The 20557-nt window shown below is 50.7% G+C and overlaps 1 protein-coding gene across 1 annotated transcript; it reads left to right on the top strand.

The window, feature by feature from the left end:
• Window positions 1-17303: 17303 nt before the first annotated feature.
• LOC120669048 (peroxidase 2-like) lies at window positions 17304-20557 on the top strand. The gene is made up of 3 exons (XM_039948873.1): window positions 17304-17391; window positions 18292-18649; window positions 20404-20557. The coding sequence occupies exons 1-3, from the start codon at window positions 17304-17306 to the stop codon at window positions 20555-20557; spliced, it is 600 nt and encodes a 199-aa protein (XP_039804807.1).

A 20557-nucleotide genomic window follows, 5' to 3' on the forward strand; every position in this document is an offset into this window, starting at 1 on the left:
TGTGGCTGACTGCGCTCCGTGGGCTCGGAGTCAATGGCGAGGCCGAGCGCGGCGGATAGGCAAGTCCATCTCCTGCAGTGGCAGCCTTGCACGGGAGTACTTCGCCGGCCGAACGGAAGCCACGCCGCCGGCGCCGCAATCGGCGTGGATCATGCTGCTTCTTCAACTCCTTGCGTGGAGAGCTCGCGGCAGGAACGCCGCTGCCTGCCCGCCCGAGCCCACCGCGGGAGCGCCGCCGCCCGCCCGCCGGCGGCCGGCGCTGGCGCTCCAGCTGCAGGCGGCGCTCCTGCAACGGGCAGTCCGGGGGCGGGCTGCCTACTGGGGGCGGCGACGAGCAGCCTGCAAGGTGTCGGGATGAACTGGAGAGACAGAGAGATGAGAGCACGGGAGAGAGATTCGATTCGAATCACCGAATCAGGGGTAGAATGGGGACTTCATGTGCTCAGGAAAATGAAAACATTAACAAAATTCGCGAAATCGAGAAAAAGAGCTGAAATCCCTCGTTTCGAAAGAATTCACACATCATGTGTCATATTTTGAAAGGTTTGCGAATTTAATGTCAAAAGAGGTGAAGTCTGCGTATTCGATGTCAAATATCGAAATTCCTAATTGAATGGGAGCCTCAAATTCGATTCAAAGTTGAAGAGAAAAAGTCCCGATTCAAACACCACACCACGACTCCTAAAAATGTGCCAACACTACACAGCACGAACAAGCTGCTAGTGCTAGGAACACAATCGGAGTGTCGCAAAACTCTTGCGGGAGCAAAACCCGAAATCACACGCAACTCGTATGAATCATCAGCCAATACAAGCAGGAATAGATTAAACAATGGAAGCTTCACTGTATCATTAAAGCGACATTCCAAAGCAAGTGACAATTTAAAAAAGATTAGCAAGAGCATGCTGACTGCTAGTGCAAACTGCACAATCACACAAGCTACTAGCAGAAAACAAGTAGAGCTAATTTACCAATGAAGGATTAAAAATCATTGCTTGAGCCGAACAAACATAGACATAGAGCTAAAGCATGCAGGCTCAGAATGCTCAAACAATTTTGGGTTTTTAGTGCGTAGGACACCGCGAAAATGTGATTTTGCCTCTCGCACATTCTCAAAGTTGAATTTGTCTCTCAAACACTACAAAATCAGTGTTTGGTCTGCAGCACACTGAGCCGACTAAAAAATTCATTTTTAATCTAGTTAAGTGGGAGAGATTTATTAAATGGCATCTATGCCCTTCTTCCTTTCTTCCCTTGCCCGCTCTGTGTGTGTTTGTGCTCCGCTCCAATGGCACCCTCGACGTCTGGGGTGACGGCGAGGGCGTCGCCGTCCGCAGCGTCAAGAGCGTCGTTCCCGGACACGTAGAAGGCGGAGCTCCTGGACGGCCCGGCTCCGGCGCCCACTCCCGGTGGGCTGTCATCCAAGCTCTGGGCCCTCTGGCGCAAGCGGCCGCGGCGCTGCTCTCGGCGCTGCTCCACGGGGACAGGCCTACCAGGCTCGACTGGAGCACCACCGGCGCCGCCAGCACGCTTAGGGGGGGCTCCAGTTCCTCAACCAGACCGTTGTCACCGAAGCTCTCACTCTGAATGCCTCCGCAAACAAGCTGTCCAAGATCCTCGAGTGCGTCTACAATTCACCACTGCCCATCGCTGTGCAGCACGCCCCTCGTCCGTGCTTTGCCCCCAACGAATCAAAGTAATAAATTAGTAGTACCTAAGTTGCAGGCCATCAATCTTGCTCCATCGATTTGATGCCTCTCCAAATCAAGCTGTACCACGCCGTTGCCGATGTCGAGCACAGCGGCAGGCCGCGCGAGGACACCCGCGCAGATGACGAGGACGCCGACCACCGCCCCATGCTCGCCACTGGGGTGAGCTCCCTCTCCACGAGCGCTCCTGTCTCCTCACCTCTCGCACCACAACGTCCTTGCGCGGGGAGCGATAGCAGCCGCCGGGAGGGTGCAGACGCGGGGGAGTGGTGGCGGTCGGCGCGCGGGACCAGGCGCGAGGCAGAGGTGGCGGCGGCCTGCCGCCTGCCGGAGGAGGAAGGAAGAAGATGATGATAAGTGGGCCTGAGGGTAAAATAGTCTTTTACATCTTCATTCAGCTAAAAATAATTATTATATTTGGCGTGGTGTGTTGGAGACAAAATTACAATTTCACAATGTGTTGAAGACAAAATCAGCTTTTATGGTGTGCTCTACACAAAACCACTCTTTCAAAATGTGCTATATACAAATTTCCCAACAATTTTATCTTGTAGCAGGAAATGCTTGCCACCGAGATGCAAAGGGAACGCAAAATATAACACAAGCAGCTTTTGATCGGAGGGCAATTAGCAAGTTAAGGTTTCTTGTCTGGCAAAGCTACAAACACCTGATGGGCATCGATGACTTGCTGCCGCCGGCCGCTTGCGGAGCTCCTGCTTGCCTGCCTGCTCCGTGCCTTGCCTGCCAAAGCCTCCAAGCAGCAGTGCGCCTCCCTTGTCCTGGCCAGGGCCGGCTGCCCCTGGGTGTAAGGATGGAAATGGATCAGATTCGCATGGAATCGAATTCGGATAGTACTTTTTACCATATTTTAAATCGAATACAGATACAGATTCGGATATTCTCGGATACGAATGCAAAATAGATGCCTCGGATTCGGATTTGAATTCGGATATTGACTTGATATATGAGCTAACGTTTAGCTATTTTCTTTATTAGTAGTTTTAGATTATAAAATTGTTATACATGTACAAACTAAAGTATAATAATATAATAAAAATATCTAGTTAAAAATAATTTATTTATCATTAATAAGTAAATACATAACATAAAATTAGAACTAAAAATATATTGCTATAAATATATAAATAATTTTACTATATATAAATAAAAATATAGAAGTAATATTGAGATAAAATAAGAATATTTAAAAGTAAATTAAATCTTTTATATTATATCTTTATTATAAAAATAATAATATGGGTGGTAAGAAATAAATATAATTTCTTAAATAGTTTTTGAATGAAAACGGATACGGATAGTGTCGGATATTGTCGAATACGAATCTAGAATCAGATAGAGAAAATCAATGAAAATCGGATTCGAATGTATCCACTTTACTACCACATTAAATTCGAATATAAATACGAATATCCATATTAATATTTAAATAAATTCGGATCGGGCAGCTGCAGGGCCCGCCTGCCAGCGCGTGTGCGCGTGGCGCACCTGGCCTTGGTGCCGCCCGCCGCTGCTATGCTCTCGCCCTGAGAGGCGTGCTCAGCCTGGGATAGACCTGGGCATGGGCTGCCCGACCCGACGGACCCGACCCAACCCGCCCGAAAATAGCCCGACCCGACCTGACCTGAAGAGTTTGATGGGCGGGCTCGGGTCAAAATTTTTTGACCCGGTATGACTGACGGGCCGGGCACGGGCTAAAAATTTTGACCCGAAACCCGAAAAACCCGAAGGAACCCGACATTTTACATAGGCCCGACCCAACCCGACCCGAACCCGACCCGACCCGACTGGCTGTCGGGTCGGGTGCGGGCTCAATTTTACGGCCCGGCCACCGGGTCGGGTCGGGCACGGGCCGCTAGAAAAAACACCGGGCTTTTTTTGGCCCGACCCGAACCCGACCCGGCCCGAAGGATGCCCAGGTCTAGCCTGGGAGCCGCCCTGGTCCCTTGCGCGCAGTGCAGGGTCGTGTTTGGTTTGTGTAGCGCAATTCATTGTAGTAAATTTTGACTAATAATTAGAAGTACTAAATAAAGATATTTATAAAATTAATTTTACAACTCCTATGTTACTTCGCGAGACGAATCTAATGAGACCTTTGACCGCACGATTGGAGGATAGTTACTGTAACATCACTGTAGCCAATCACGGATTAATTACCATCATTAGATTCGTCGCGAAAAGTTACAACTATTCGTGAAAAAAAATTAAAAAAAAATTTATTTAGTGTTTTATGCAAATAAAATTTTCTCGTAACACAAATAGTGCTACTTGCAACCAAACAGGGCCCAGGGCTGCCTGCTGCCCTTGCGGAGTCAAGCCGCGCGCAGCCCAAAACAGGCCTGGGCGCTGCCCCCCCCCCCCCACCCCCCTCTCACCGGGAACGAGCGGCCTCAGCTTCCGCGCCTGGGGACCGCGCGTGGGGCGAGATCAGCGGCCCCACCGCGGCAGGTGCAGCTGTCGGCTGCAGCTCGCCGGCGGTGGCCTGCCCATCTCTCTTCCCTGCGCACCAACAGAACCCGAGCCAAAACAAAATTCGAGTTTGTAACTTTGCCACGTGCCGTCCGCCCGAATCTTGAACGTGATAAATTCCCTCTCACTTTTGAGGTTCAAATTGGCCAAACTTGTCTCTCCCAGATTTGAGACTAAATCGGTTAAATCCTCTCGCACATCATCGCACGACGTGACTGACTCTCCGGTTTTGAGGCTAAACCGGTCAAACCTTCGATGTCGACGCGTGTCCGACCTCCCGCCGAGACTTGACGCCTTCCAGTCGTTCGCGCGCGCCCGCCGCACGGGCCGCCTATTTGACTCGCCATCGTCCTCGCCGACTTGACCGACGCCGTCTTCGTCACCATGTACTCTTGCTCTTTCGTACACCATGTGGACCGCCCATGACTCCGTCCAGCCTACTCGGGTCCCTCAATTCAGGCCTACTCGCATTTACCCTTTACTATTTTGGTCATTCGGCATGAATCTTTCGCTTCGTCGAGCCTACTCGCGTCCATCCTTTACCACGGTCCTTCAGCATGAACCTTTACCTTCACCTCTCGCCGTCGACCGCTATACCGCATCCTACACCTACACATCACAAACTAAAATATACATCCACATAATATTGTCAATCGTTCATCATCCAAAGATTACCACTATTGATCCTCATAATAAAGCGCCCCAATGCCCCCAGCTTTGCCTCGCCAGCTCGTGTTTTTTATGTACCCGCCGGGGCGGATGCCGCGGATCGGTGATGCGAGGTGCCAGAGCCGATCTGGAGGCTGTAGCTAATCAGCCTCATAGCCTCGCTGGCTAGTAGGTGGTGTGACCGGTCGTAGTACTCCTGTCCTGCTTGGCTGCTTGCCACAATAATTGCAGCTCGTGCGCGCGCGGTTTTCAGATTGGGGTTCGCTAATGGAGTTAGATTCATCAGTTGACCTGAGGGCTTTAGTTAAGGACTTGTTTGGAAAAAAGAAATTCAAGGGGATTTTAGCGAAACAATTTCAAGGGAATTTTAGGAAGAGTATTAACTGCCCTCGGCATTGGGCATTCTTTGGCTTCTTCATGTGCAGGGTGCCGATCTATGTATATCAAAATTGTTTGCTTTTCTACTATAGAATTTCATTCCATTCAAACTCATGTGATGGGCTATTTAATCGTTATTAGTCTGCGGAAGATGCCCTTATCATAGATGGTGTACCAATATGCGAAATCATAGCTGGTAATATACCGTGTCCTGCTTCTGTTGTGAAAGTGGATGAATGGTTTGTAGCACGTCAATTTTAGCGTTCTTCTTCTTATCCAATGGATTAATTAAATAATGTGCTTGGTATAGTTTTTTGTTTGTTTGTTTGCCTTTTGTGATGGCACGTGAGAATAGTATCTAAAGCATCTCCAAGAATTCCCCATCTCTCTTCCCTATCTTTGGCTTTTTGGAAGAAAAAAATAGTCTCCAATAGTTCCTCATCCTACATCCCCATTTACTAACAACTAGGTGTATAACCCGCGCATTTGCGCAGCTAGAAATTGAAAATTCAAAAAATTACATGTCATTGTGTCCTTACTTAAAGATTATACTATTTTTTACCATACACCACCCTGTTCATCAAAAAATTGCATGTCATTGTGCCCTTACTTAAAGATTATACTATTTTTTACCATACATCATCATATTCATTATCGTAAATTATGTCTTATTGTTAGTTAAAATAATTCAAATATGATCTACCTATAATAATAATTTTATTTGTTGAGCTTTAATAATTCAAAAAATTGCATGTCATTATGTCCTTACTTAAAAATTATATATATTTTTTTACCATACATCATCCTGGTCATTATCGTCAATTATATCTTATTGTTAGTTAAAGTAATTCAAATATGATCTATCTATAATAACAATTTGATTTGTTGAGTTTTAATAATATTATGCATATAATTATTCTTATTTTCATTTTATTTTGATTGATTATTGTTAGTTTTAATTTTATTAATAGTATATATTTATAACTGATACATAACTAAATAATATTTTATATTTAATTTTTTATAATGGTATTGGTGGGTGATTTTTAATTAGACACAGGAATATTTTAGTCTAATTTTTATCATAATGATAGTGGTGGGTAATTTTTATTTTTATTTTTCTTTGATTAACATGGGAAGTTTTAGATTTTAAAATCGAATGTGGAGGCTCTGTTTATCGGACAAATAATAAGATAATAAATAGATCGGCAAACTAGCCATTCTTGTGCGTAAATATATGCACGGCTTCTTCGCTCCCGATCTGACTCCACGCGCCTTTTTTTTTTTCGTCGCGCTTCTTCTCCCCCGCCCTCTTTCGCGCCGTGCCTCGCTCTCCTTCGCATGCGCGGCCAGGCCCTCCTCATCTTCCTGCGACAGCGGCGGCGCTAGGTCCACCTCTACCTCCCTGGCGCCCCTCGCCATGGCGGCCGCGACCCATCCGACGGCATCCCGCCCGAACGCGCTGCCGCCGCTCACCAGCCCTGACCGCGGTTCTCACCAACTGCAGGGGCCGCTGCCTTAGCCGTGGCAGCGAAGGACATCGCCGGCTCCAGCGAGGGGCCAGGACCTCGTCGTCACCGCCATCGCCGGTTGCGCCGTCGTCCTTGCCGAGCCCACGCACGAACTCACAGAAGTCGGCCTCGAAGTCATCCGCCACGGGGGCTCCCTTCCTGCCGGACCCCAGCCTGAGCAAGTCGTCTGTGACCCGGCGGGGCTGGTGCTGCACCTCTCGCAGTGGAGGGGAACGAAGATGGGAAAAGGGGAGCTCCTCTACTCCGGCGAGCATGCCTGAGTTGTGCCGGTAGATGGATACTTTCACATCAATTAGATTTTTTAGGAACTAATTTTTAGGAACTGTTGGATGAAGAGGCGTTTTTCCCTCCCAATTATTTTTGGCAATGTCCAAAAACTCAATATTTAGGACTTCGTTTTTTAGGCTCCAAGTGTTTCTGATCCCACTTCCCTATTCTTGTTTTTTGGGAAAAAAAGAAAAAAAAAGACTGTATCTAATAGTTCCCAATGCTAATTTCCAATCTCCTAACAATTGATAAATTTCTCTCTCTTGTGCCTAAAAATAAGCACACCATCGCTCCTCCCAAAATCCTCCCAATCACTCCTTCTCGCTCCGTTTTTTTTCTCCGCTCCGTTTTGCGGAACCTGGGGAGGGTGTGGAAGAAGCGCATCCTGCTCAGCTGCACCAGCTCACCGTTCTCCTTGGAGTGCGGCGGGTTGTGGAGGAAGTGCCGGTGGCCGGAATCCGCAAGGACGGCGTAGGGCGCGGGGTTGCGCAGCGACAAAGTCACCTGGTAGATGCTCTGCGCATGCTCCTCCGAGTGCGCCGCAATTGCCACCATCATAGCATTCACCGGGGGGCACGCGGCTGCTAGCAAAAGCTCTCTGCCAGGCAGGTGGCGGCGGGCGGCAAAAGGGCAAGGCGGCAGGCTGCAGCGGCGGCAGCCAGAAAAGAGACGTGACGAGGAATCGTTTTCCGCGGAATTATGATCATGGGGTCACGACTTCTCATTTTTAAGAGTGAAAATGAGGAACTATTGGAGATAAGCTTTTCTTTGCCTCTTCATATTTATTTGAGGAGTTGGCAAACAATAAATTTTGGAAGAAAATATTAGGAATTCTTTGAGATTCTCTAAGTGGGTACATCATGTCACATACCACGACAAATTCATGGAACCTATAAACTACGTGAATAGGCCTCTCGATTTAGGAAATCGAGAGCACTTTCTACTAATTTGTTTACAAAAGAGAAACTAAAGAAGAAGTAATTTCACAAATAGAAGAAAGTAACAAAAAAAAGAAGAAAGTGACAAGATGGAATAACCAACTCAGCGACCTCCTTCTCTTCCCGCAGGGCACCTCACCTTCTCCGGCGAGCTCCATTCAAGTTAGGGTTTTGAGTTTGGGTTAGCATTTTGGGTTGGAATAGGGATTTGTGGCTGTCGGATCTAAATGATGCTTGGAGAGGCCGCCGGACCGGTGATGGTTGAAGGTTGGCCGGCGGTAAGGCGCTGAGCGGGGGGTGGAGGATGGTGATTGGACGGTGCTGGCGGCTTGGTCGGGGGTGAACGGACGAAGGCCATAGGAAAGGGAAGGGGAAGGGGAGGGGGAGGATAAGGGAGAGGTCGGGGCAGGGGAGGACGTGGATTGATGGATGGACAGGAGGGGGGAGGAGGCACCAGCAGAGGCTATGGCGGAGCAGACGATGGGAACGAAGGTAGGGATGGGAACGATAGGAGTGGATAAGATGGAAGGGGCTCTCACCCAATGCATATCGGGAGAGGGGTCTCCCGTACGAGCCTCCTTCATTTTTTTTCTCGAATACGCGCGCAACGTATCATTGTATTAAGATGAAATAGAAATTGGTACAGTGTTCGGTTGCAACCCAAATGGAACGGACTCCAGATGGACACAAGTCAGCAAGCCAGCTGAACACAACCCGAAAGATAAACTCCAACATGAACTGCTCACATCCTGCACAACCTAAACGACTGGCTTAAGCATAGCCCTCAGTCAACGCTCCATCTCATGGAGGGAGAGCTCTTGCCCTTGTTCTTCAACATCAAAAACAAGTCCTGCAGTGCGTCCATGTGGTGCTGCGGAGGTTCGCGGAAGAAATTCTCCACCGCTTGCTCCGCCGAAGCCGCCAAGGGAAGAGGCGTGCCAACCTCACCGAGTCGGCGCATCAGGAGCACCGCCCCTCGCTTTGCTGGCTTGACGGCCGAGAGAGGGTCCAAGGCTTGGCGACGGCTTCGCCTGAGGCCATCTGCCTCAGACGGAGGCAGCTGAGGAGGCGCGTCGACGAGGACAGGGTCAACTCGACGGCGACGAGGAGGCTTGTCCACAAGAGGCGGCAGAATATTCTTCATAACTTTGCTGATGAAGTCCTCCAAGGCCGCAGAATTGCCGGCCTCCGACGCCCCGACCGTGCCGATTGCCTCCTCAGAAGCCAACACCAAAATCTTGGCCGAAGGTGGCACCTCCACAACCGGCACCACCTCGGCCGAAGGTGGCACCTCAGTCGGCACCTCGGCCGAAGGTGGCACCTCCAGAGGCGGCACCTCGACAGGCTTCACGGGTGTGGCAGCCCTGGAGTGCCCCAGCAGACCACCGGAGAGTGATGGCTTCTCCTGGGAAACACTCACCGCCGAAGCCCGATCTCGAAATTCCTGAGACCGGAAGGTGGCCACGAATAGCTCTGGGAAGGCAAGCCCGAGGGTGAAGTCGTCCTCCTCGATGCGAAGCACAGCCATGATCACTGACTTGGCCACAACCAAAGCAACCACGGCCAAGGCATCGGTGGCAAAGAGCGTGAGGTCGAGGCCACCGTCAGCAGCAGCAGCAGCAGTCGTCGGCAACGGCCAATCTTCCGAGACCGGATGGCGATAACCATGCCCAAACCCAGCAGGAGCTACACGGCCGTCCAGCTGAGGCTGGCCCGAGTGAAGTGGCGGGCAATGAGGCCGCAAGCAATCCTTGGCATGGTGCCGAAGGCCGTGGCAGCGCAGGCACCGCGATGGCTGACGACACAAAGCTACCCGATGCTTGAAGGAAAGGCAGTTCAAGAATCGCCGCGACAGTGCATCCGACCGAGGAGGCCGCTCCCGGTGGTCCCGAGGATCCGTGCATCGTCTCTCAACTCGTTGCCAACCATCAGGGTCGGCGCGAGGAGGGCGATGCGCAGCCTGACCCCGAACACGGCTTGGGGCAGCCCGACCAGGCTTGTGGGGGTGGTCATGCCGCTGGAGACCGACGACCAGCTCCGTTGTTCCGCGCCAGCGGTTGCTGCGCCGGGAACGCTTATCCGTCCAGGGTGGCAGATAGGGCAGCCGGCGGCCCCGCCGACGAGGACGCTTGCGGTGCCCACCCTCGCCACGTGGAGGCAGCTCCACGATGGAGCGGAGAGTAGGCATCGGAGCCGGCGCATCGACCTGCGCTGCCGCCGGTGTTGAGGCAGGGGTGGTCGCCCTTGGTTGCCGCAGCAGGATGTCACGGTAGGACGGGAGCTGTCATCGTCGGAGAGGGGTGGGGTGTTGTCTCTCCATCGGAGCTGCTTTCCCCGGCCGTCGAAGTGGCCCCTAGGAAAAAACGGAGCCGCGTCCGGGGATTGAGCTCTGCGCCCGGGGAGGGGGAGGAGTGCCCGTCGGCGAGGAGGAGGAGGTCGCCGGGGCCGGGGTGGCCGTCAGCGTGGCCGGCGCTGGAGCGGATGAGGATGTAGTGGCCGCCGGCATCGGAGGGGCTGCCAGCGAGCGGGTGGATGGCAGCGGCGGCGAATCAAAGCAGAGGTGCTCCGGCGAGCCGCAGGCGGCGGGCGGGGGGTCAAGGCGCAAGCAGGACCCCGGGTCCATGGCGGCAGCTCAGCAGCATAGGGGGGGAGGCCGGAGGGTGCCGTGGCTAGGGTGGCCGCCGGCGAGAGGGTGGACGCCGGGGCCGGGCTGGCCACCGGCGGTGAGGGCGGAGCTCACTCGGCGCTCAGCTCATCTCCACCGCCCTGCTATGGCGTCGGCGGCGTGCGTCCAGCATCGATCTCCTCGTACAGGGCACGAGAGGAGCAACTGAGGGGATGGACGGGACGAGCGCGCAGAGGATAGCTCGGATCTATAGCGGCGTGGGCGGAGGAGATCGTGGCCGGGAGATCAGCCGGCGGCGGCGGTGAGGTAACGGGCGGAGAGGGGGGGCTCTCTCCGTTCTCTGGTTCTCTTCGCACCTTTCGGTGAAGGAATTATAAAGATTATTGTTCATAACGAGCCTCCTACCTGAAAAGCTACTAGCGTCCGTCATCTGTTCATAACTTGTATAATTTTTATAAGACGTGTTAAATCATAGTAGCAGTGTGTGTATGGTCAACACAGTGAACTTTGCTAGCTGGATGATGATCATGCACTGCTAATGTGTCGGTTCGTACTTCTTACTATAAAAAATCTTTTTTTTGCGAAAGAGACATCGTAGTTCAAATGTAGTGTCAGTGTCTCCTCCTCGTACTACTACCTCGACTGCAATCAGGCTGTCCGGAGCAGTTCAATTCTCAAGAGAACTGAGAAAACTAATTGACGAGTTTCAACTTTCAAATGAAGGCTAAACAAACAAAAAGTGTAGGATTTGGAACAACTTGAGGGTGAGCGTTAGTCAATTGACTGTCGTTTTTCATTGGTATATACTTTCTATATTAACTATTCGTACATTCAACTCAGGGGCCGTTTAGTTCCCAAACAAAAAAATTGAGTGTCACGTCAACGGTTTGACCAGATGTCGGGAGAGCTTTTCGGACACTAATTAAAAAACTAATTTCAGAACTCACTTGAAAACCGCGAGACGAATTTTTTGAGGCATTTGACCGCATCATTTAGCACATGTGGGTTACTGTAGCACTTATGGCTAATCATGCACTAATTAGACTCAAAAGATTCGTCTCGTCGTGTACATCCAAATTGTGTAATTAGTTTTATTATTTAATTACATTTAGTGCTCCATGCATGTATCCAAAGGGAAAGTCACAAATTTCGAGGTGAAAATTTTTGGGAAAACACCCTGTCATCAAAATAAACAGAAACACTAGCAACATTACCACGACGGCGACAGTTACACGCACCAACCAGCAACCTTTGCTATGTGCATGTAACTCCGCTGTATTGTATGCAGAGCAGAGCATGCACGCCCAGGCAATGTTAATTGGTAGGCAAGGGGGCGAGAAGAAAGCAGCAGAAAGGTTGGTATCCAATTCCATCAGATGATCGGCGCGAGTCAAAGCCTCTCGTCATCAGGCCGTGCTGTTTATCAGTTTATAGACATGCCACGATCGTGTCACCGCACGAAACCGACGATGCCAATCTGTGACCTCGCAGGCTGTTATTAGGTGCCGTAGTACTATATATATTAGCACTGTGCTAATCCCGGTTGCTAATGCGGCTGGGTTTCAATAATGTCCTGATCGTACTCGTACACCCTGACGGTAGCTCGTGCACAATTTTTTTTAATCGAGACTCCTTATGAAGATGATGATTAGATTCATTGTATATGACATTGATCGAGGCTTTCTTTAACAGTTACTGACAATAATCAGACATTGAGGTTGAGGGGACACGAGAACTGAAAGAACGGATCGACCCGTGTTTTAATTTATTTATCTCTTTTATGTAAAATTGAAATGAAGTTCATATATACGAACGAACTTCATGTCTTCTTAGTTCTTACTAATTCAAAATACATCAGGTCGATGGGTTTATGTGTTGGCCGTGGCAGATTCAGGGGAAGCTACATACATGGCGTCCGTCAGCAGTTGACAAACACATACCAGCTTGATGCAGATAAAATAACGGCTGTTTATCAGCGACGATGGTGGACTTCGATGAATGGCATTATTAAGATCGGTTCGTGATCAGGCGTCAAAGATGTCCTAATTCGCAGGTCTCGAGCTGTGATGTCTCCTACTACTACTACTACTACCGAACCATGAGCAACGGCAGGCGGGCAGAGCAAATGCGGATGTCGTTGCAGGCTTGCAGTTGCAGTAGGTGCTGCCTCGCTAGCACAAGGGATAATTGAGGAGGGAAGCAACCGGTGTGCAAAGCTGGCAGCGCGCGGGGAATGTCGCATGCATTTCCTGTTTATTTGCAGAGAATGAGTTCTGTTGTAATGATTGTAAAGTATCAGAGAGTACTTTAAGGCACTTTTCTTTAAAAAAATTTCTAGCCATTAATCTATGAAATGTATTTTAAAAAATCCAATTAATAGGGTTAAGGGCATGATAGTAATTTGACTGCTTTCCGTTTGTGAGGAGTCAGAACCATTCCGTTGTCTAGGTCTTCTGTGCCGCAGCGCTCTGTGCCCCTGCTGCCGACGCGCCAGACGTCCAGGGACTGATCGGATATAATTGACGCGCCATCGCATGAATATAAATAATTGAAATTTATATTCATAATCATATATCCACACATCCACCTCTAATGTGAGGCTTGACACTCTGGATTTCTTAATTTTTTTTCTGCTTACCACTACTACAAAAACGACTCTTAGAAATGTCTCGATTTTTTCTAGGGGTGGACCAAGATTTTACCTGTTGCTACAATTGCAGCGGGTTACTGTAGCATCAGACCCGCTCCTAGAAAAACATTTTTTAGGGGCGGGTCAGTTCCTCACCTGCTTCTAAAAATGAGTGTCATTTTTAGGGTCGGTTAATGGCGTCACCCCCTAAAAATAGCATTTCTAGGGTTGGTGACGCCATGAATCGCCCCTAAAAATGATGGTATTTGTAGAGGCGGGTTATGACCTCACTCGTTCTTACAAATCCATTTTTAGGGGCGGGTGATGGCATGGCCCGTCCCTACAAATGGTTCCACCCAAAAAAAATACATAACTTTTTCATATGATCTTGAATGAAGCCAAACTTTATACTAAAATTGTAGAGAATGACAAGATCTAAAACTTTGTAGTTGACAACTTTTTCATTTAAGGTCATCTAATGGTCCAAAAAATTATTATACGGTTTCTAAATAGCTATACCTATATAGTATTTCATATAACTCAAATCATACTTTGAAGTTTTCACGATCTTAACCTTTATACACACTGAAATATACTTGGCATATTTTTTTTATGTTTCTATAGTTCACAATAACCATAGTGTAGAAGTTTCATATTTTTGTAATTTGTTTTGCTATATGTAAATAGTTAAATAAATTTTCAAATAAAATAGAAAAAATATTTTTATGAGCGGGTGGTGGCATCATCCGCCCCTACAAATGATTTCTAGGGACCAAGGTTCAGCTAGGCGCTAGGCGAAATTTAGGCGCCGACCCATTGCCTAGCGGCTAGTCGGGATTACTCGGTCCTAGGCGTTCCTAGGCGTTTTCCTAGGCGTTTTGGCAATATAGCCATAAATTATATATATATTATGTATATAACTATATATATGTATATAACTAGTATATATGAGCCACAGTAAGTATTAAAAAGAGGGCCAGTAGACATATCTGATTCCCAGCTGGCTTACTCTTTGGCAACATCATCTAAATTTCTTTTTAGGAGATTCACTGCCTCAGTGCTTGCTCCCTCAACATGTCCAGCCTCTGTCGACATCCTACATTTTGGCAATGGGAATGCATCATATTCACTATCAACTACAGAGTACAGGGAGAGGAACGAGCAGGGGAGGGGAACTAGGCATTGACCAGCAACTTGACATTCAGAGAAGAGAAGCAAGGTAGGGGAACGAGCAGGGGAGGGGGGGGGACGAGCAGGGGATGGGAGGGGAACGAGCAGCAGCGCAGGGGAGGGGAACGAGCAGTGCAGGGGAGGGGAACGAACAGGGGAGGGGAGGGGACTCACCTTGGAGGACTGCAGGTGAGCAGCACCGGCGGGGATGAGCTTCCAGGCGAGGAGCCGAGGACGGGCAGCGCCGGCAGGGAGGAGATCCAGGCGGGGGAGGAGCAGCGTCGACTTGGAGGAGCGAGTCCGCGCGAGGACGACCAGCGCCGGCGGGGAGGAGATCCAGGCAGGGGAGGAGCAGCGCCGGCTTGGAGGGGCAGCGCCGGCGGGAAGGAGCAACGCCGGTGGGTGAAGGTCCCCTCCAGCGTACATCTGCGAGCGGGAGTAGGGTCTGCGAGCGGGAATCAACCGGGAGCGAGATAATCTTCCCGCGCGGCCGCCTCTATCGCGCGCTTCCACAGGCGGCCGAAAAAAATCACGCGCGCAACAGCCCGCCCGACTAAGCGCCTGCTCGCCGCCGAATCACCGCCGAGGCGCTGCTGATCGATGCCTAGGAGCCGCGACCGCCTAGACTGCGCCTAACCCCCTAGGCTATGCGGCACCCCGTCGACTAGCGATTAGGCGCGCCTAGTCGCCGCCTAGCCGAACATTGGTAGGGACAGATGATGGCGTCACCCGTCCCTATAAATCAATTTTAGAACTAATATAAAATAATAGCATACCCTGTGGAGTCACAAGTGACTGTGTAGTGTAGTGGTAAGAAAGGTACGCGCGAGGCTTGAGATAGGCAGTTTGAATCCCGGCTTACACAAGTGTGCATATCTCGTAAAAAAAATTGTACCTCAGTAGGAGAGTAGCTTGTGGTGGTGGCCGGTTAGTAGGGCTATCAAATCCGATTTTCAGCTTCAAAAACTAGGGGCGGGTATCGCACCTGTTCTTGAAAATAGATTTTTATCCGCCCCTAAAAATATTTTTTGTAGGAGTGTACTCATTCTACTAAAAGCTTGCGACTCTATACGAAATTACACTGGACCTGAAGTTTCAGACTCCATTCCTTAGAGCATCTCCAGCAGATTTGGTAAAACTAGATACCTAAATTTGCTTTTAGGTATAGGAGAGAGAAGATTTAAGTTATGGTTTTGTGCTCCCCTCCAGCAAATTTGGTATAATTAGTTACCTATAAAGCTTTGTAAAAATACTCTTATGCAGCAGGAGTTTTTCGTAAAAAGTCCAAGACACAGAAAACTATAAAAATAACATGTTTTATTGAGGATTTTTTTGCAAAATGTCACCTACACATAAAAATCCCCTTCCTCTCCTTCATGCTGGCCGTCGCCTCCTCCCTCCCGGCCACGGCGGCGCGCGGCCGTCCTCCCTCCCCCCCCCGGGCTCCTCCCTCCCCGACGGCCTCCCTCCCCGGCGCGGGCGGGCGAGCTCCCACACCGGACTCTCGTGCGCCCACCGACCTCCACTGCCCTAGAACTCCAGTGGCGGAGGCCCGCGCGGAGCGGCGGTGGTGGATCTGCGACGACGAGCCTTCCTCCCCAGCGGCCCGCCCCGCGCCGGCCTTCCTCATCGTCCTCCCAAACGACGCCCGCCATATCCGACGCACGCGGCGGCATGGTGCTCCCCGCTGACGCGGCCTCCGCCGTCTCCCTCCCTCTCTCTCGCGCGAGCGCGGATCTTGAGGTCCACTCTCTGCTCCCATCCGGCGGCGGAGACGGGGTCTAGAACCTGTAACACCCCTGACCACTGGCCCCGCCTGTCATCTTCTCGTTTACTCTCGAAGCTCCCGGACCGCTCCGGTGCTCACGTCATCCACGGCACGACGCTCGCTCACTGCCTCACCTCTTCCGCGCGCGTGCGTCGCCGTGGTCGTCGCGGCCACGAGCCGAGCCGCACCGCTGCCGCTCAGACCACGCCGGCCTCCCATGCCACACGCGAACGCCGTGGCCGCAAGCCGCGCCGAGCGCCGCCGTCCCCTTGCTCTCTCCGCCGGCGCTTCTCCATTGTCTCCAACCCCCAACCAAGCCACCTACAGGTAGCTCCTGGCCCTCTTGTGATGATCCACCCCTCCATCACCGCCAGCGAGCCTCGCCGTCGCCGGATTTCGGCCCAAACCGCCGTCGGCCGCCATTGGAGCACCATCGAGCTCCGCCCCCTCACGTCGATCCGCGCCTCTGGGCCTTTTCCGCCCAAATCAACTCCGGGAATGGGTTCGTGGTGGGCTCCTCCACTTTCCCCACCCCTTCCCCGCCTTTTTTCCCCTGTAGTTTCCTCGCCGGAGCCGCCGCGTCGCCGCCACGCTCGCGCCGCCGCCCCGCAGGTTCGGATTATCCAGCCTAGTACCGAATCATCTGACCCAACCTTCTTTTTATGCATGAAAATCACTCCAGAAATACCCAGGTCCGGATCATCCAGCCTAGGGTCGGATCATCTGTCACCTACCAATGGCAAAAAGTACTGTTTGGCCAGATCATCCGGCATAGGGTCGGATCATCTGATCAGCACAGACCTTTAGTGCTTGTAAAATACGTAGAAAATTGTAGAAAAATAGGAAAAATACAAAACTAGTTTTGTTAGCTTCGTATTTTATGCTCTATAGGATAGAACTATAAAATGGGTTATTTGACAACTTTTACTATATAGTTTTAATTATATTAGATAAAATTCCCTTATAGCTTGTTAAATGCATAATTAGGGTTAGAAAAGTGCTAAAAATATAAAACCAAGTGGGCTAACTCTGTTTTGACATGTATTAACATTTGCATTGCATTAATTGGCATATCATATGCATCTCGTGTAGATGCGCTAGATGTATCATGTATGGATGTGAAGTACGCGATGTTGGAGCCGAACTACAAGATTATGTTTGGTGGACACATCCAGGCAATGAGAGGACCCGCTGAAGCAACTGAAGACCCGGCCCAAGGTCGGAAGGGCCCAAGGCCTTGATAATATTAACACTGATTTAGTGTTACCCTCAGGCAAGCCCCAGTGCATGTCCTATTATTTTAAATTATAATTCACTATATATATTTATTTATTAGGAAAAAGTCTATTTTTAGCCATCCAACTCTTACCTCGTTTTGGTTTTAGCCATTGAACTCTAAAATCGGATATCTTTGACCATCCAACCCTTAAAACCGTTTATTTTCGACCATCGGGCGGTTTTGTTGCCCGGTTTTGCTGACGCGGACGCCATGTGCTGGCAGGGTCCTCTTGTCAGCCACATCTCTCCCCTCCTCTCTCTTTCTTTCTTCTCCTCTCTCTCCACCGCCGCTCCCGAGCCGCCGCTGTGCTCCACACCTCCGCCCGGCCGCGCCTCCCCTACGCTCTCCACCCAGTTGTGCCTCCCCCCGGGTCTGCACCTCCCATCCACAGACGAAAATGGCGGCGAGCCGAGTCGACCCCTCCCTCCCACGAACGGGAGTGCGCGGTGCCCCACTAGCAGCGGCGTGTCTTAGGAGCAAAGCTCGCCGGCCTGCAGCAGCTCTTCGGCTGTCCTAGTTCGTGTTGCTCAGCGTTGCGGGCATGAGACAAAAGCAGTGTCACTGCTGCCTCATCCCCTTTTTCATCCATGCAAAAACAGAGCAGAGCTTGAGCCGCTGGTGAAATTAGCAAGATAAACTCCACCGCCGGTCGATTCCTTCCGTATACAACTCCGCCAGCACCTAAAGCTTCACTACACCCCCTCAATTGCACCGCTCATCGCCGGCAAGGTTGTGTCGCCGTTATTGCCGTCCTCCAGCCACAGTACACCATCTCCACGGTGAGCACCTATGCGCTGCCTTTTTTTCACTCGAGTTCTTGGTCCTAGACATCTAAGTAGTTCCTTCGGAAGCTCGTGAGCAAGTCGTGGTCTCCCTCGCCCTGCTGGCCGCGGCCGGCATTGCCGCCGCACTTTCGACCAAGTACTACGACAAGTGGTGCCCGCGGTGCCCGGTGCTGCAGCCCGCCGTGCAGTCCGCAGTGGCGCGCGCCGTGGCGGCCGACCCGAGCGCCGGCGCGGCCGTGCTCCGCCTCTTCTTCCACGCTTGCTTCGTCAACGGCTACGACGCCTCCGTGCTCCTCGACGACGGTGCCGCCTCGGGGCCGGGCGAGAAGGGCGCCGGGCTCAACCCCGGCTCCCTGCGGGGGTACGAGGTGGTCGACGCCCGCTCTCCGCCAAGCCCGCCGCCCGCGCTGGGGTTGATGCCGGATCCATCTTCGGCGCCAACTTCGCCGCGTTCTTTGACGGCACCGGCAACGCCTCCACCGTGCGATTGCTGCTTGCCCACCGCGAGGCATTCGCGGCGCCCAACACCACCGCGCCCTAGCTGCTCGCGCACCGACTGGCGCGCGACGCCGCCCGTGCCGAGGAGAGGCCGTGCAGGGAGGCTGCGCCACCAAGGGCGGAGGGGAGGCAGCAACTGCGGAGGAGAGAGAAGGGAGGGAGGGGAGAGGAGAGGAGAGATTTGGCTGACAAGTGGACTCCACCGCCATGTGGCGTCCACATCAGCAAAATCGGGTAACAAAACCATCTGATGGTCGAAAATGAACGGTTTTAAGGGTTGGATGGTCAAAGATATCCGGTTTTGGAGTTCAATGGCCAAAACCAAACCGAGGCAAGAGTTGGATGGCCAAAAATAGACTTTTTCTATTTATTACTTGTGCATTAAGTTTTAGGAATTATTTGGAACCCTAGTTGCATGATCCTTAGGTTCCATTGAGTTATACTAGTATGTATAGGACGATAGCGATGTCATGCTTAATAGGTATCGGTAGAAGTCGAGTGATTTCCTGTCACTCGCGAGCTATAGGGCAAAAGTCGAGTAATTTCTTGTTACTCGCGAGATATCAATGTCTTTATATTTCAGTATATGAGATATGAAATACAATATGGAATGAATGGGAATTTGAGACCGGACGAAAAATGTTTAGTTCCGTCTGTGTCGATTAAGGACCGGCCGTTGTTGGCCCTGCTGATCATGTTTGAACTGTACTAACCGCATACCGGGAGTAGGAGGTAGTCGAAAACGATAAGCCGAGTACTGCTTTACTTCGAAAGTATAGGAACCCGCACCCAACTCCTAGGGTAGTCGAGTGGCCGCGGAGAAATGGGTTGTACGTATTTACTTTTGGTGGTCTCTCGTAGGGCTCGGTTGACTATATGTCGTTGGGCAGGTTCCTGTAGTTCGAGGTGGGGAGGGGAATGGTTGGTGCGTATGGTCCGACGGGACATATGCGTGCCGTGTTGGTTAGGTCCAACATGTAAGGTTAAATCGGATCGATTCGTCGTCAGTCGCTCTCGGACATGAGTACCTTGATCTCCGAGTCACATCGTAGTAAGGAAATGAAACAAAATGATATGATATATGTTGATGTTACTTAATGAATTATGTTTTCACCTTGATTGTTATAGATATGCAAATCATAGATGAGTAGCAAATTTATAGCTATAATTTGGAGCTAAATTTTTGAGATTAAGGATCTACTTTTAGAAGATTTTCTGCAAATAAATCTACCAGCCAGAAAGCTTTGCATGTCTATATATGTGGGCTAAGTATACCCTTAGTCGGGTAAGTCTTCCTGAGTATTAGTATACTCAGGGTTTGTTGTTTACCCTATTTCAGGTATAGAAGATTGGTTCGACTCGCATATGGGATAGAGTAAGTCTCACAAGACGGACTGAACCAAAAATTTAAATGAGAATTTTACTTGCTTTAGACATAGGTGTACAAATTAAACATCCGATATGATAAGACTAAAATTTTAGTCCTAATTAAGATCCAAACGGCACCTTGGTAGGGCTTACCAACTCTCCGTTGGGCGCGGCATTGCTGCGCCTGTGTTTCCAGTTACCACATTGATCCAAGGGTAACTGACAAACTGCTATTTTACGCAGCGAAAGTTACACAAAACGATGTTGAAATTACACACTGCTGCGCTTTCGGAGAAGCAGGGGGTCGACACATCACACCCTCCTCGTCGTCGGCGACGGTGGCGTGGGCATCGCGGCGGCCCTCATCTTGTTCGACACCGGCGCGGGCGGCTGCGTCTTCCTCGCCCCCAAGGCCCGCCTGTTCCAGACACTCTTCCCGCCGCCGTACGCGTAG

The sequence above is a fragment of the Panicum virgatum genome, chromosome 4N (genome assembly GCF_016808335.1).
Source record: "Panicum virgatum strain AP13 chromosome 4N, P.virgatum_v5, whole genome shotgun sequence".
Classification (NCBI taxonomy): Eukaryota; Viridiplantae; Streptophyta; class Magnoliopsida; order Poales; family Poaceae; genus Panicum; species Panicum virgatum.